Below are 14,568 nucleotides of genomic sequence, written 5' to 3' on the forward strand. Positions count from 1 at the left end.
AGTCGAGCCATATGAGAGAAATGAGAGCGTTCTGATGCAGTGAGCAGAGTCTGAATTTAAAACAGCCAATTTTATTTACAATGTTTTACTTGATATGTTTCCATGTCAGGTGTACAATCATGGATACGTTTTATGAAGTATTAACACCACAATGTTCTAATCAAACATATTACAACGGGAAATGTACAACTAAACATGCAGCACAATACAATGGAGATTATTTATAGCAGACTTTCTATTCTTTTCTTGTTACAAATCTTATAGTCTGGGAATTGAATAGATACTCCAGGACTAGAAAGTAATACATGTCTCAAGGGAGGACTTGGCAAGCCATAATAAGCCTGGATCATCCCGCTTCAACACTAGATAAGTTTCTGGTTTTCCGATTTCATCCACGACATTTTCGTTGAAGCCAATCAGAAACAGAAATTCCATGGCAGCTGTAATGACCAAAAATAAAATTAAAAACTCATTACTTAAGTGATAAACATTCCTATTAAACATTACATCCCAATGTAAGAGAAGCAGCAGACCTTTGTAGTTTGCTACATTCCTTTGGATTAAGGGATTAGCCTGCAATGTATCATTCATCAGCTATTAGCGGAAAGATTTAATGAGGAGACTCCAATATTAAAAGCTAAATTTAATGAAAGATATTTCAGGGTAACAATGTTTGTACCTTGCGCAGTCTTCTGTATTTCATCTCACCTGGGTGTTCAAGCACATTCCTGCCAAAAGATATTAATAAGCCTTGATCAACAACTCAATGCACAGATAACCTAACAATGTGTTTCTATGTATTTCGGGGGATTCTTGAATTCTAAGTTGTCTCAGAGGATGGAGAAAGGTACAAGTTTAAAGTTAAATTAGATTAGTGTACCTTATTATCTTAAAGAGAGTTTGAAGAACTGTGGTAGCCTGTGTGGGATTAACCTCAGCTTGAAGCATCTCAATGTTCTTCTGCAAACGTTTACAAGCAACTGTAACAGGATCTTGAATTCTTTGAACTTCTTGATCATCCGGATCTGGTTCATCAATCTGCATTCTGGATATGTCCTGTGGATGCACCAGATTATCATCAGGATCAGGTTCTGCCTGAATGACTCCATCTGATTGATATTCATCAGGATCAGGTTCGTTATAAGTGTTCCCCACATGGGCTTCATGTTTGATAGTTTCAGTAACTAACGAATCAGCCTGATTTGGTCTTATGATATTTCCATATGAACAATATCCCAAGTCATCGGGATCAGGTTCATCCACATTATGCCTTTGTTGAATCCTGCTTTCCCAAATCTCCATCTCCTGAGAGTGTAAATTTTCAGGTTCAACTACAACATCATGCTTCAAAGAAGCTTCCAGATCATCAGGATCAGGTTCTTCACTAGACTCCGTCGCTGTCAACTTCCTGTAACTTATCAAATGAGGCACAGGTTGAGACATCTCAGACGCACTGAACTCTTGTCCAAATATGGCCCTGCTTCCCGTAGATTCTGAGTAAGACTCATGAGTGCCCTGAGAATCATCAGGACTGGACTCAAACTTGTTTTGATTGCCAGAATGATCATTGGGATAAGGCTCCAGATCTGGTTTGCTCTGAACTTTGTATAAACTTTCAATTGCTAGGTCCTTTTTTCCTACAAAATCCATATGGTTGGTTTCTTTATGCATATAGAACCCAGAATCATCAGGATGTGATTCATGTACTTCAGACATGCTACCATGAGAAGCAGTTGCTTGACGGTGATAAGCAGCAGCCACTGAAGATGTGCGAGCACTCACCAGCTGACCTGACATATTTCCACCAAGCTTCTGTGAAGAATTACTATTGTCTCCAACATAGAAGTTCTCTTCGTAATTCTCTGGATACCTCACTCCACTTAGTGTGTGACTTCTTGATCTCGTCCAATCTAAAGCATCAGCTTCTTGGTTCAACTGCCCAGAAATAATACTAAATCAAATGAAGGCCACTGCAGTGGAAAACAACAACGGAAACCTAACATGCACACTCCCACAGAAAAACATGTTTGCACTACATTTTTACCTGTTTATCCAAAGCATAAAAGTTCGCATCATGTTCAGAGTATACCATGTGAGCCTGAAATGAATATAAGAACAGTATAAGGACCCTAAAATCATATCACCATATAATGTAATCATTCAATCATGCATTAACCACACAATGATTCTGCACCCATATAAATACAAATGTGCCCACACAAAATATATGCACACACTGAAAATTTAATAAATATATAGCTTACAAGCTCATGCAAAAGAGTTTTCTTGATACTTTCGTATTTCCTGAAACCCTTGAGGTCATCAGTTCGAAGACGCAGAGATATCTCCTCTCCATGATTCTGCAACAGTAAACAAGAGTCAACAAGAAGTGAAAGTAAGAAAATATACTGCTGATAATTTCATAATTTTTTAATATAGTGCTAATAATTTCATAATTTTTTTTGTTTGCTTAGAGTGTGATTACCTTGTTGAAGCCAAGGATGCATTTGGGACTTATGCCAACATAACCGACAGGGGCCATCTCAGTCATGATTCCCACACGCCAACGATGCTGTAAAAAGAACAATGAAAAGATAAATCATCAGCGGTGATAGCAGAATAACCATGGAATTCAATTTATCAGAGCACATGAACAGCATACTAGATAGTCTGTTTATACAACTGTGAGAATATGCATTCAATGATACCTTGTTCATGACAGCAACAATTCCAGGATCTGAAGCAAGCATGTGCATTATTTTCAATGCCTCTGATGCAGGAGGGTTCAACTGCAGACAAGTAACAACCAAGAATTATGTCTAATTATTAGGTTTTGTAACTTTCAGACTAACAAGTATTAGTTAAGTGATCTGGAGTTAAAAGACCATCTGAATAATACATGAATTAAAGATGCCAATCCAGCAGAAGATTGAATTAGTACATGCCACAGGGCTAATATACAAATATGTCCAGTTCTAGCACTAAAGCTTTGTGTCTACATAACTCATTAATGGATTTGGTACTACCGAGTAACTTAATAAAACAGTGTATTTGTCCCTTCCTATGTCTTCTCTTCATATATAATTTTAGTAATTAGGAAATAACACGCACCTCAATTCCTGGAAGTTGAAGTGTTCGGAAATCACAAAAGATATAAGGTCCTTGTGGAAGTTTCAGGGAAGTGCGAGGCCTAACTGACATTCGTTGCCTCAATCTCTTTTCCTCTTCATCAAATCCAGCTATCCTCAGGTTTGCCTTTGCATTTTGTAGAACTTCATCAACCTCATTCTCCAACGCTCCCATCATTCTGATGGATTTTCCCTAAAAAATAACAAATCAATCAGTTATCAAGCAAGAACTCTGAAATTTTAGTTCTGAAAATTCAATCTATGGCGATAGCAAGTAACAGCCACTCTTCATAAAATAACCAAACTTCATAAGCAATGGAAATATCTGGACAATTTTTTCTGTCTCAGGGAGGTGTAAAATCATATATTTGACGGCATGGACTGAATACAGAATAATTCTAAATACGATACCTCAACAATGGAAGTTTCTTGTAAACTCAAGTGCTCATGCTCATCAGAGAAAGGATATAGCAATTTTGAGCTTTTATTGGGAAACTGTGGAACAATTAGCCTCATTGTATCTGCTTTGACATTAGTTAACTTTTGAAGTTCTTTCCCGAGGTCCTTGACAGTAGCACCTTGATTGATCTCCACAATAAACTTCTTTCCTCTCCATGTGACCCAAATGTTGTGTACACTTTTTGGATCTTGCATGTTGTCCTGCAAAACGAAGTGTGAGAAAAGCTGTTTGATTATCCAAAAAGAAAAGTTGCAACTTCTGAGAAAATACTAATGTATGAAGAGCTACCAGGAACCAAAATGACCTAATACCTATAGAAGATGCATGCTTCAATTTTCAAATTGTATTTACTCAAATGCAATAATGATCCAACTATACCTATCTCTTCATGTGTACGCTTGAATTTTCTCAAGTATGAAGAACGGTGAAGTTAAAAGTATCAGTCTTGCCAATAACCAGAAGAACAATAACATTTCTTCAATTCCACCATTAAATTTGAATTATAAAGAAAACCCAGATAAAATTTTCAACTTTCAACGGAAATAAAAAGCACCCATAAGTTCCGACCATTATCCCACTGAGAAAAAAGGAAAAAACCAAAACCCACATAAATTCACCTGGAATTTCAATGAAAATCAGCTCAAACTAAGAAAAAACGAAATGAAAAACAGTTTCCAAAGAATCAAAATAATCCATAACCATAGAAAATTGTTAATGGACGACTAAATTGAATTGTAGAAAGAACTTTAAAACTAATTAAACCATGATCAGAAGATTATGAAAGACTAATCCACAATTGAGGGAAGGCAGAATCAGAATTTGGATGACTTACTCTGATTATGATCGGACTATGTGTTTCAGAGAAGCGGATTTCTGAATATTGCTTTGTCCTAATATCAGCTAAATTTTTAATGCGTCAAAAAGTATAAGAATTTGGACGGTCAATTACTTATATAGGCATGGGAGCGTAGGATAAGAGTCAGCGTACGTTAGTGTTATATTTGGGAGACACGCTACAATGAACAGCGGTGGGTCATTGGCCCTATGTTATGTACTTACGTATGCGCTGTCGCACGGCCATAGATTTGGGAGAACAGAAATGCAATGCAGCCATATTGACTGAACGATTTTTCTAGATTTTCTTTTTGGATTTTTATTAATTTATTTAGAGCTTCCTTTTTTTTTTTCTAATTTTTTGCAGCATTTTCTAGCAGCATGTTCATAAGTCATAACCAATACAAAGAGTTGTTAACTTGATATAAATCATAATTTGGCATAATTTGTAAATTATTGTTTAATTCTCTAATCATTTAAGTTTTTTGGGTCTAATAAATTGTCTAACATGTAGGAGAGTTTTGTAAGCAGTAATAGAAACTTTAATTCTCATTCCTGAATTTGTTATTAATTGCAAGTTCTAAAACGAGTTTGCACCAATATATTTCTTAATCTGTTTGCATTTGTTTGTTATTTTACATATAAAATAGAGTTATATATGTGAAGAAATATTCGCTTTATATATATTATTTATCTGTTATTTGAAAATTTAAACTTTGTTGAATGTGGTGGTGGTTTACAGCTTCAATAGTAAATCATTTGTAAAGCCACATCTTATAAAATGTGCTTCATAAAGTTAAACATAATCCAACATTAATCCATGAGAAAGATTAGGTTTAACACTAATTAATACCCAATTTATATGACTAAAATCGGATTGTACTGCCCAACTTGAAACCAGCATGCCAAGTTACTAGTACTACATAATAACTTGAATTGAGATTGTCTTCATTATTCTTCTGCAGCAGCTTATTGGTATTTGGAGGATAGGTCATGCCTGGAAAATGTGGGAGTAGGTGATTAATTCATCAACTGTATTTTCAAAACATATAAAATAAAAACTTACTGAGCTTTACGTGCAAGTTGAAACATGCCAGTCACAGCCATCCCAATACTGACACTGAAAAGATTCCAGTTCTTCTGCAATCTCAACATGGACAAATTATAAGGAAAAGAAAATCTATCTCGAATAGTACTACAAATTTGCTCTATTAATTAACATTTTGAGGTTGGATAAAAAAATTAACAATTTTGAGGTTTAGAATGAATTACTGGTGTAATCACTGTGCTGTATCTTGCCCATACAAGTCCACTGCTTGAAATAGCTGGACAGATCATCAAATGGGGATGACAAAATTTTATATACAATAAATTTTAATTGTCTGCAAATTTGGCAAGAGAGAGGCCTCAAACAAATAAGGGAGTCATGAATCATGATCTGTCAACCAACCTGTTTGCTGAGCATAGGATAACTGCTCAGGTGGTTTTGAGGAGTCCAGAATATTTGCAATGGTTACACCCCATTTAAAAGTTGGGGCCCAAAAATGAACTGCAAAAATTAGGTGGTACAAAGTATAAACCTTTATTATATGTAGCTATATAGCCTATATATGATCTTTTACAGTTTATTATCAAGATAAATATTGGGAAAAAGGGTATTAAGGGATATGCTCAATTTCAATGGAAAGAAATTAGTCTTAATCTTTTGGCTGGACTGAAAAAGAAGGGAAAGAAGATCAAAAAGTGATAATTTCTATGCAATTAATTCTCTTTGAAGAAAATGGTAGTTTCTAACTTAGATTGTTATTGTATCCCTGAGAAAACATCAAGTGATCATCAACCTAATCAATAATCTGGATCATTATCTTTAATTTCAATAACTTTCAAATCAAACACCATCCAGTTTGCATAGTACTAACTAAAGAATATATGAACTCAATTAAACAAAGAAGTAAACAAACTGGTTTTAGGTCCTGCTGGGTGGTTCCAAAATGCCTGAAGCTTAGAATTTGCCATGAAAACTCTGGGCCCTTCTTTCTCTTTGACTGCTTAAAAATGTGCAAGCTTGCTAGAGTACCAAGAATTTTGTATAACTATATATATTCAACTGAAAGATATATCATATACGATCATATTCCACCACTTTGGAGTTTTGACTGCAAAGAAAGCGACTGTAATATTAAACAAAAAATGAAATCCCTGGCTCTTTATAATTGGTCAAAGCTATTAAAAATGGACACTACTTGGGTCACCCCTTGGGGTACTCCAAGGTCACCCCTCTCTCAAAAATAATAATTTCGATAATGCCGATGTATGATCAAAACCGTTCACTTTTTAAATCACCTATTATAGATCATTTCTGCAAAAAATCAACTTAATCGGAAATCGTTTGATTATATAACTGTTGTTGATTAAATAGAAAAAATCAACGGTTTGGTCAAAAAATCACTCTTTAATTGAAAACCATCAATTTTTTCTACTTAATTGACAATAGTTATATAACCAAACGATTTCCGATTGATTTGATTTTTTGCAGAGATGATCTATAATAGGTGATCTAAAAAGTGAACGGTTCCGATCATACGCCGACATTACCGAAATTGTTATTTTGGGAGGGGAAGGGTGACCTTGGTACCCCCAAGGGGTGACCAAAATATTTTCCATTAAAAATTTGTAGATCCCCTGATTTTGGGTACTACAGCAAGCAAGTTATTAATTCGTTGAGGCCTTGAAGACCTTTTAAACTCTTTTTCATGATTTATCCTTGTTATTAAAGAATAGAAAGTCTTACATCTCTTTGGTTATAACATGCTTTTGGGGTTTCATGAATCGGTTTATGTACAAAAGTGCTCGCCTAAGGGACAATGCATCTAACCTTTGGATTTAACACAACGATTAAATTAATAAACATTGAAGTGAATCCAGTCCTTACATCGGTGATTGTATAACAATCTCATGTGAACAAAAAGGAAAAATGCACAGAGACAAAAGGATATTATTTCAATATAATCAAAATCAAAAAACCAAATTGCACCATTTATTGAGCATCATTAACTAATCAATAATATCTTCATCTGTTAAAGGCAGAGCATTTATAAGGAAAAGTTGTTAAACCTCCTTAATTAGGATTGATTTAAATTAAATGATTGATTGCAATGAGCTTATAGTTACCTAGTAATTACATGTAATTAACTTATAATCCGGCTGTGATTGAATCTGGTTTTGAAATTGATTCATCTCATGAATCAATCACAGCCTGTAATTCATTTTTCAAAAGTTTCTAAGTTTTATGTTTTTCCATCATACTTACTATATACATATGAGACCAAATTTTTATATGAAAAAAAAAATAGTGGTACTTTTTCTATTGATTTTTTATGGCTGACAGCTGGATTGCTAACTGAGATGAATGGATGAATTTCCTTACTATAACTTTGGCTCTAATTTATAACATTTCCTTTTATAGACTATAGAGTTTCAAGGAGGTTTTCTTTTGTTTATGTAAGTTTTGGTTGCATAGTGCACCTCAACATTTACTCATCACTTTGTTGATCAACCACATTTTTAATAGAGAGCTTCGATGAACACCCCCCCTGCATCGATGTTCAGGCTCACAAGTCCTTTGCCATGGGTTTACCTCCTGTTTTTGGCAGTTGTGTGGATTCTTAGGGCTGCATCCAGGAATCCCACCTCTTCTAATGGCTTCATATCTAATATTCTTGCCATATACTTCTCTACCCAGAATTGCACACATAAGGAGAGTGCCTAAGCACATAACAGTGATTGCCTTGGAGGACACACCCATGATTTTATCAATCAGGCTAATAATTGCTAATGCTCTGAAATTGCATGGCTGAGCTTTCTGTGATTTATAAGGAGAGGTTTGTCCAAAAATAGGCTTGCATGCATTAAAGAAGGCCTTACCATAAAAAACGAAAGAACCTGAAGCTTTTGTTGGTTTGCTAATTCAGGCTAATGATGGTGATGTGATGTTCTTAAAATTGGATAAGTTAATCTTTTCTCTTTTGATTCCTGTTTTTAAGCATATCTATGTTTTGTGCTTTTCGGTCATCCTTGATTACTACAGTGGTAGTAGGGACATGCCTAAATAAGATTATGGATGACTGGATTGCTAACTGAGATTAATGGATGGTTATGCTTAAACTTTGGGTCTAATTCGTAACATTTTCTTGTTAGGATCACATTTCTAATAAAGACGATATATGGTACGAATAGCATTATTCTATCTAAAATGATCATCATGCATTTGAAGGAGTACTTCTGAATCATTAAATGAACCAACAAGAGAACATAATTTCTTTATGAGACCCATCTCACACTTGATCAACAGCTAGATAAAAAAATAAAATAAAAAATATATATAAAGAAGGACTCGGACAATGCTAAAACAAAGAATATGAAACAAATTAAAGCGAAAATAAAAGCCTGCAAGTAGTGGTGTAGAAGCAGCAGCTAGCCAGCCAGCCCCATTGGCTATATATATATATATATATATATAGCTCTGGATCAGTGTCCCAGTACAATGAGATGACTTTGGTCTTCAATCATTTCGGGCTCTGGTGTCTCTGCTGCGAGGCCAGCTGGCTCAAGTGTGCCTGTTCTAGCCGAGAAAGTCACTGCAACCCTGTTCACAATCTTGTAAGTGTCATCAAAATCATCGTCTGTATATTCATCACTGTGATCATCTTCCCTGCATTGGTCCCCTTTGTTTGGTTCGCCGCTACAGCTATCAAGAGGACGAACGTTGTCGATTTGCTCGCTGTGTTCCTCAGTCTCTACAGCCGCCTCCGCCACGTTGATCAGGAACATGCTGACCAAAAAAGCGCCTAGGCAGAGCAGAAGCAACCCTCTCGACACAGCCATTGTTGTTAATGTGCAAAGGAGACAGAGGCTTAATTGTCAAGGCTTTTTGTTTCTTGTAGTGGGTGGATGGAGGACTCTTTGTGCAATTTTAGAGTTGTGGGGTTGTGGAGTGGTTTGATAGTGTAAATGGGGTTGAAGGAGTACGGATTTTAAAGAGAGCTTGTTTACTATACAAGGAGTGTTTGTTTGAGTTGAGCTAGTCTTAAGGAGGCTTAGTTAGCATTTAAAGGGCGAAGAGTAGACTGCGCTATATGTCTGCCTTGTTTTGTGAATCATGGGATTTTCAAGCTCTGCCACTCTAAGCTGACATGTCCCATTGTCACACATGCCTCTTCTGCGCAAGCACTTCACCATATCTATATAATTTGACTAGGTACAACTGCATCCTTTCATGCAAAGTCAAGCAAGATGGCTAGAGCTTTTCATCCAATATGTTGGTAATTGGTTGAATTCATATATAAATCTCTTTTTTAGGCCTGTGGACTGATCGGATTTTGGCATGAATCCGATTATTTGTTATCTTAACGAATCACATACGAGTCTAAAAGTTTAATCAAATATAAGATATGGGTCAGTCCAGTCCGTTTACATTCCTTGTGTGGATTCATTTTTACAAACTTATGAAAGCATTTGTCAAAAGAAAAAGCTATTTATTTTCCCTAATTCAATGCAAATTTGCAATTTGATGTTCCATGATCAGATTTAATAGACAGCGTCCTTCTGACCCTCAGTAATAAGGAAATTAATCAAGAAGGATGTTTAAATAGGACTATCAGAGTGAAGGATGCAACGAAAGTCTCCACCTATTTCAATCAAACCAAAAGATTCATTGGCAACATGATATTAAACATTTGGATGACAGTTTTTTACTAAAATAATGACATCCCATAAACAATAATTATGGCTTCACATAGTGCAGTATTGTGGATGCTGCTATCATACTTGGTGTGTAATGGGGAAACCTCCATCTTTGATGCTGCTCTGCGAAGTTATCTAAATTTCCACCCAAAGCACATAGGAGTCTGGTAACCTTTTCAGCAGCAACAATCTGTTTTTCTCGGAGGCCATCGTCATGCATCAAGTTCCTGTGGTGGATCATACACTTCGTTCATGTGCAACTTATGTAAATATCAAGCTTTGTACTTATAAATTCCCAGTATTTCAATATAAAAAAATTAACTAAGAAGAAAAAAGATTATGCTTATATCAAAAAGCAAAAAACTTACAAAGTCAATGAGGCCAGCTTTGTTGGAGTGCATGATTGAAAGAGAGCTTCAGGTATAATAGCTGAATCCAAGAGAATATTTGGGAGGGAGATGTAAGGTATCTTGGCTTTATAACGAATAATCCACTCAGTTAGGAAATGAGCTCGATAGGCTACTACACATGGTCGCCGTGCAAGCTGCAACTCCAAAGCAACTGTTCCAGAAGTACATAATGCAACACTACTTGCCTGCAAGGTATGCACCTCAACTCAATATGAGTAACAAGTTTGAGCAAGGTATGCACCTCAACTCAATATGCGATTAAAACTTAAGACTAAAAGGCATAATCCTAACCAATGAGTATTCATCTACACTATTTTTCCCCCTTACACTGAATGCATCATATTTTTGGTGCAGGGATCCTCCTGGAATCAATATGGCAGGCACAGGCCACTTGTTAGTGATTCCAGTGACAAAGTTCGCCACATGCTGATTTGGAGCAACATGGATGACCGTTACTAACTCGGGAAAGGACACTTTTAATAATTCCATAGTGTTTGCGAAGATGGAAAGCATTCTGGTGACCTCTTGTAATCTGCTTCCAGGAAGCAAGGAAATGACTGTGGCTCCTTTAGCAAAATCAAATACAGAAAATATTAAAAGGAGATTTTAATAATGATAGAGAAAGAAAGCATGTGCACACACAAACACAGACAGGTGTGTCAATAAAGAGTTCAGGGAGAATGAAATTATCAGACAAGATTAATGATTCAAATATTATATGCCTTAAAAATGATATGGGAAAAACTACCTATAAAAGGAGAAGAAATGGAAAAAAAAAAAAAAAAACAACGGAGAAAGTGTAGGTTCAAATTCAGGAACATTTCAATGAAAGGGTTCATTGTGAAGCCCAATTCTTAGTCTACAATAAAGCAATTACTAAATTCAAAAATTTGATTACAAATGAACTTCATTGGATTTTACCTACAGGTATTGCATATTTCCTTCTGAAATCTTCACAGTTTCCTTCTATCTTCCATTCATGTGGCGAAGTATCCTTCCAGACACAACATTATGTATTAGTACTAAATCAGCTACAAGTCAATTTGAACAGCATATATGGTTATATACTATATTGTGATATTCATTATTTGCAACTGTTTAGAAGAAAGAACATTACACCAGTGATCTAAGAAATCCAAAGTACGATATGTAAGAACTAATAACAACTATCCAATACTTTTATTCCAAAAATATATGACAAAATCATACCAAATTTAACTCCCAAACATCCTCCAGAATGGGGTGGCCCACAAAGGTTGCAGCCAATCCATTTGATCTGCAAACTTCTTCTTCATATGGAAGTATACACAAGACGTGATCCACAAATTCAGCTAGGCCTCTGAGTCGTGCTTCACCTCCTTTCCAAGCCCAAAATGATGGTGCTACATAATGAAAGTGTACTGGAACATCGAATCTTTGCTGATTGTATCTAGCTGCAAAAAGCATGTCCCGTTTTCCAACACCATAGTATCAATAAAGTTTGATTATAACTCCGAGAAGGTGGTGCATATTACCCCTTAACTGCTTTAAAAGACGGAAAGAGAAACCCTTGGAATCCACTGTTACAACAACATGAGGTTGAAACAGAAGAGCAGCCTCTATTGTCTCCTGCAGCTTCACCTGACACAACCATGTTCGAGTATTAAAATGGCCAAAAAAATGTATTTGTCATAGACTTATGTAAGTGAAAGTATTATGTAGCACACACTCACTCTGAGCTTATTTAGATGAGGCAATAACTCCAATAAACCCATCACCGCAATATCCTCCATGGGAAACAGAGATTTTAATCCTTGCTTGGACATCATGAGCCTGAACATATATGGAGAGAAAACAAATACCTCCAACAATGTCAGCATGGTGTTTAACCAAAATCATTCAAACAACAAAATTTAAAAAACCACAGTTTTGTCAAAGTGCCTAAATGTCATCGATGTGAAGATATTCTTTAATTAAGAAAAGGAAAATTGCACAAATAATTAAATGCTCACTCATTATTCATCCAGCTCAAAAATTGTTGGAATCAATTTGCTATGTAGAAGTAGAAATAGTCAATGACTAGGAGACTTGACACAAAAGAAGCTACTAACATAACTCCATGAAAAGGGTTTCTGAAAATAATTACAACCAAAAGACTGCTGGGAAAGTATAGCCTACCCTCCAACACCAGAAAAGCAAACAGGAACAGGACAGAGCTTCTTTATAGATGCCATGAGACGAGAGCCAATGGTGTCTCCAGATACCTCTCCAGAAACTATGAAGACCCTCAGCTCCCCATCTTTAGCAGCTATGTCCATTACATCTCTGCTTGAAACTGATATATATCTTCTCAGTAGCCACGAGAAACCCACAATACTCCTCTCATTCACATTCCATACTTTTCTGAACCACATCTCGAATATCTCCTAAGCATTCTGGTCCATGGTCACAAGAAAAGAAGTGTTCTGAAAACCTTAGATGCCCATGCTCACAAAATTATTCATATGACCAATAAACTAGTTCAATTCAATTTTTTTTATTTCTTTTTCTTTTTATATAGTAACCAAATCTTATGTAACAATGATGGATTGATGGAAATAATCTAAAGATACATCGTTTATTAATTGTTAACCTAAACTATGCGAGAGTTATTAACCATTAGGCATTAATTTCAATGATTAGAAAGACAAAAGACAATTTCATATACTTGAAGTGTTCAAAGCATTGTATTTTACTTCATCCGTAGACCAGGCTATAATCCCAAGCATACCCTTGACATATTTTTGTAACATGCTGCATTCCTGCTGGCTGAAAGGTTAAACTGCGATTATATAGAATGAAAATCATCTAAAATGCAGTGAAAATACTGTTATAATAATCCAAGTCATAATCATTGCACCCTTTCTTTTTTTTTTTGCTTCAAGTACTTTTTTCAATAAGCTAAAAACGAAATATCTCACTCAAACTAGGCAATGAACAAAATAAGCAGTCAGTAACTAATAATGCTTTAGCAAACTTGATAAAACAGAACAAGAAAAATGAGTATAAAAATGAAGTTAGCTAAAGCTACTAAGCGTTAAACTTAAAAATTCAGTGTTGTAATTAGGCATTCAGCTTCAGATAAAACCTTATGTAAATGAAAGCAGCCATTAGAACCCAAGAAAAAGAAACGCTTTTCTTCGAGAAATAAGCAGAAATATTGAATCTAATGCCAACATTGAAAAAACCCCACTTAAAGTGTTAGTTATGTAAGTTAGGAGAAAAGGAGAAGGCAAATTTGCAAATAAGGAACTTACAGTTGAGGAGAGGCAGGCAGTGGAAGAAGGCAAAGGGTTCAGAACGCTACCTGCTTCAATATTTGGGTACAGCTTTTAGCTGGACTTCGTTGAAGCCCAACTTAAAAGTTCAATATGGCCCACAATCACATATTGGGATTGTTTTGTTTTTTGGGCTAATAGGTTCATAGCTCTGGACTTCTTGTGAGTCCCGACCAGAGTGGCCCAAATTGAAAAAAGAAATTTTAAAAAAAATGAAATTTTCGACTCCTCATGTACATTCACGTAATTTTATTTATATTTTCAATAAAAACTCATAAATTCACCATATTATATAAAAGGTTGAACACATTTGAAGACACTAAATAATAGATGAGAAACCGAAAGGTTTGCTTCATATGCTTATCGTAAGGGCCGGACCGGGTTGTCTTTTGGTTTGGTTTTTACCGAACCGACCGACTACCGGCCGAATTTTTTTAGTTTGGTATACCGATTTTTACAATTCGAAAATCGGAAATCCGAAATAAAAAAAAATCTAAAAAAAGTTGGTAAACCGACCGATTATCGAAAATTATTACCGAAAGAAACCAAATCGATTATTACCGAAAAAACTGAAACAATTATCAAAATTTAGTTATATATGCTTATATAATACTATTATGTTAGTGATACAATAAATATTAAACTATAATATCTTAAACAATTATAAGAAAATATAATTGTATAATGTTATCATATTA

General features: G+C 35.3%; 3 protein-coding genes and 1 pseudogene across 7 annotated transcripts; all 4 read right to left on the reverse strand.

The window, feature by feature from the left end:
- Nucleotides 1-53: 53 nt before the first annotated feature.
- Nucleotides 54-4,524, reverse strand: LOC147288063 (zinc metalloproteinase-like protein). The gene is made up of 11 exons (XM_086240120.1): nt 4,421-4,524; nt 3,540-3,788; nt 3,112-3,321; nt 2,709-2,789; nt 2,486-2,572; nt 2,265-2,360; nt 2,045-2,098; nt 881-1,935; nt 680-728; nt 534-573; nt 54-440 (listed from the first exon to the last, which is right to left on the reverse strand). Exons 2-11 carry the CDS (start codon nt 3,780-3,782, stop codon nt 292-294), a joined length of 2,064 nt encoding a protein of 687 aa, XP_086096246.1. The 5' UTR covers nt 3,783-3,788; nt 4,421-4,524; the 3' UTR covers nt 54-291.
- Nucleotides 4,525-5,373: 849 nt separating this feature from the next.
- On the reverse strand, nt 5,374-6,438 carry LOC147288064 (mitochondrial pyruvate carrier 3-like; annotated as a pseudogene).
- Nucleotides 6,439-8,949: 2,511 nt separating this feature from the next.
- Nucleotides 8,950-9,306, reverse strand: LOC147288065 (uncharacterized). The gene has a single exon (XM_086239038.1). It carries the CDS (start codon nt 9,304-9,306, stop codon nt 8,950-8,952), a length of 357 nt encoding a protein of 118 aa, XP_086095164.1.
- Nucleotides 9,307-9,895: 589 nt separating this feature from the next.
- Nucleotides 9,896-13,866, reverse strand: LPXB (lipid-A-disaccharide synthase B). 5 transcript variants are annotated; one of them, XM_086241240.1, is made up of 9 exons: nt 12,732-13,826; nt 12,287-12,386; nt 12,089-12,194; nt 11,784-12,007; nt 11,496-11,568; nt 10,902-11,140; nt 10,533-10,759; nt 10,249-10,391; nt 9,896-10,109 (listed from the first exon to the last, which is right to left on the reverse strand). In XM_086241240.1, exons 1-9 carry the CDS (start codon nt 12,965-12,967, stop codon nt 10,066-10,068), a joined length of 1,392 nt encoding a protein of 463 aa, XP_086097366.1. In that variant the 5' UTR covers nt 12,968-13,826; the 3' UTR covers nt 9,896-10,065. The 5 variants fall into 5 exon arrangements, with proteins under 5 accessions (XP_086097366.1, XP_086097364.1, XP_086097363.1 ...); XM_086241238.1 differs by adding an exon at nt 13,850-13,866 and having other exon boundaries at nt 10,092-10,391; nt 12,732-12,988; XM_086241237.1 differs by having other exon boundaries at nt 10,092-10,391; nt 12,732-12,988; nt 13,324-13,824.
- Between the last annotated feature and the right edge of the window lie 702 nt (nt 13,867-14,568).

This window comes from Dryas octopetala, chromosome 4 (assembly GCF_963921425.1).
Source record: "Dryas octopetala chromosome 4, drDryOcto1.1, whole genome shotgun sequence".
Taxonomy (NCBI): domain Eukaryota; kingdom Viridiplantae; phylum Streptophyta; class Magnoliopsida; order Rosales; family Rosaceae; genus Dryas; species Dryas octopetala.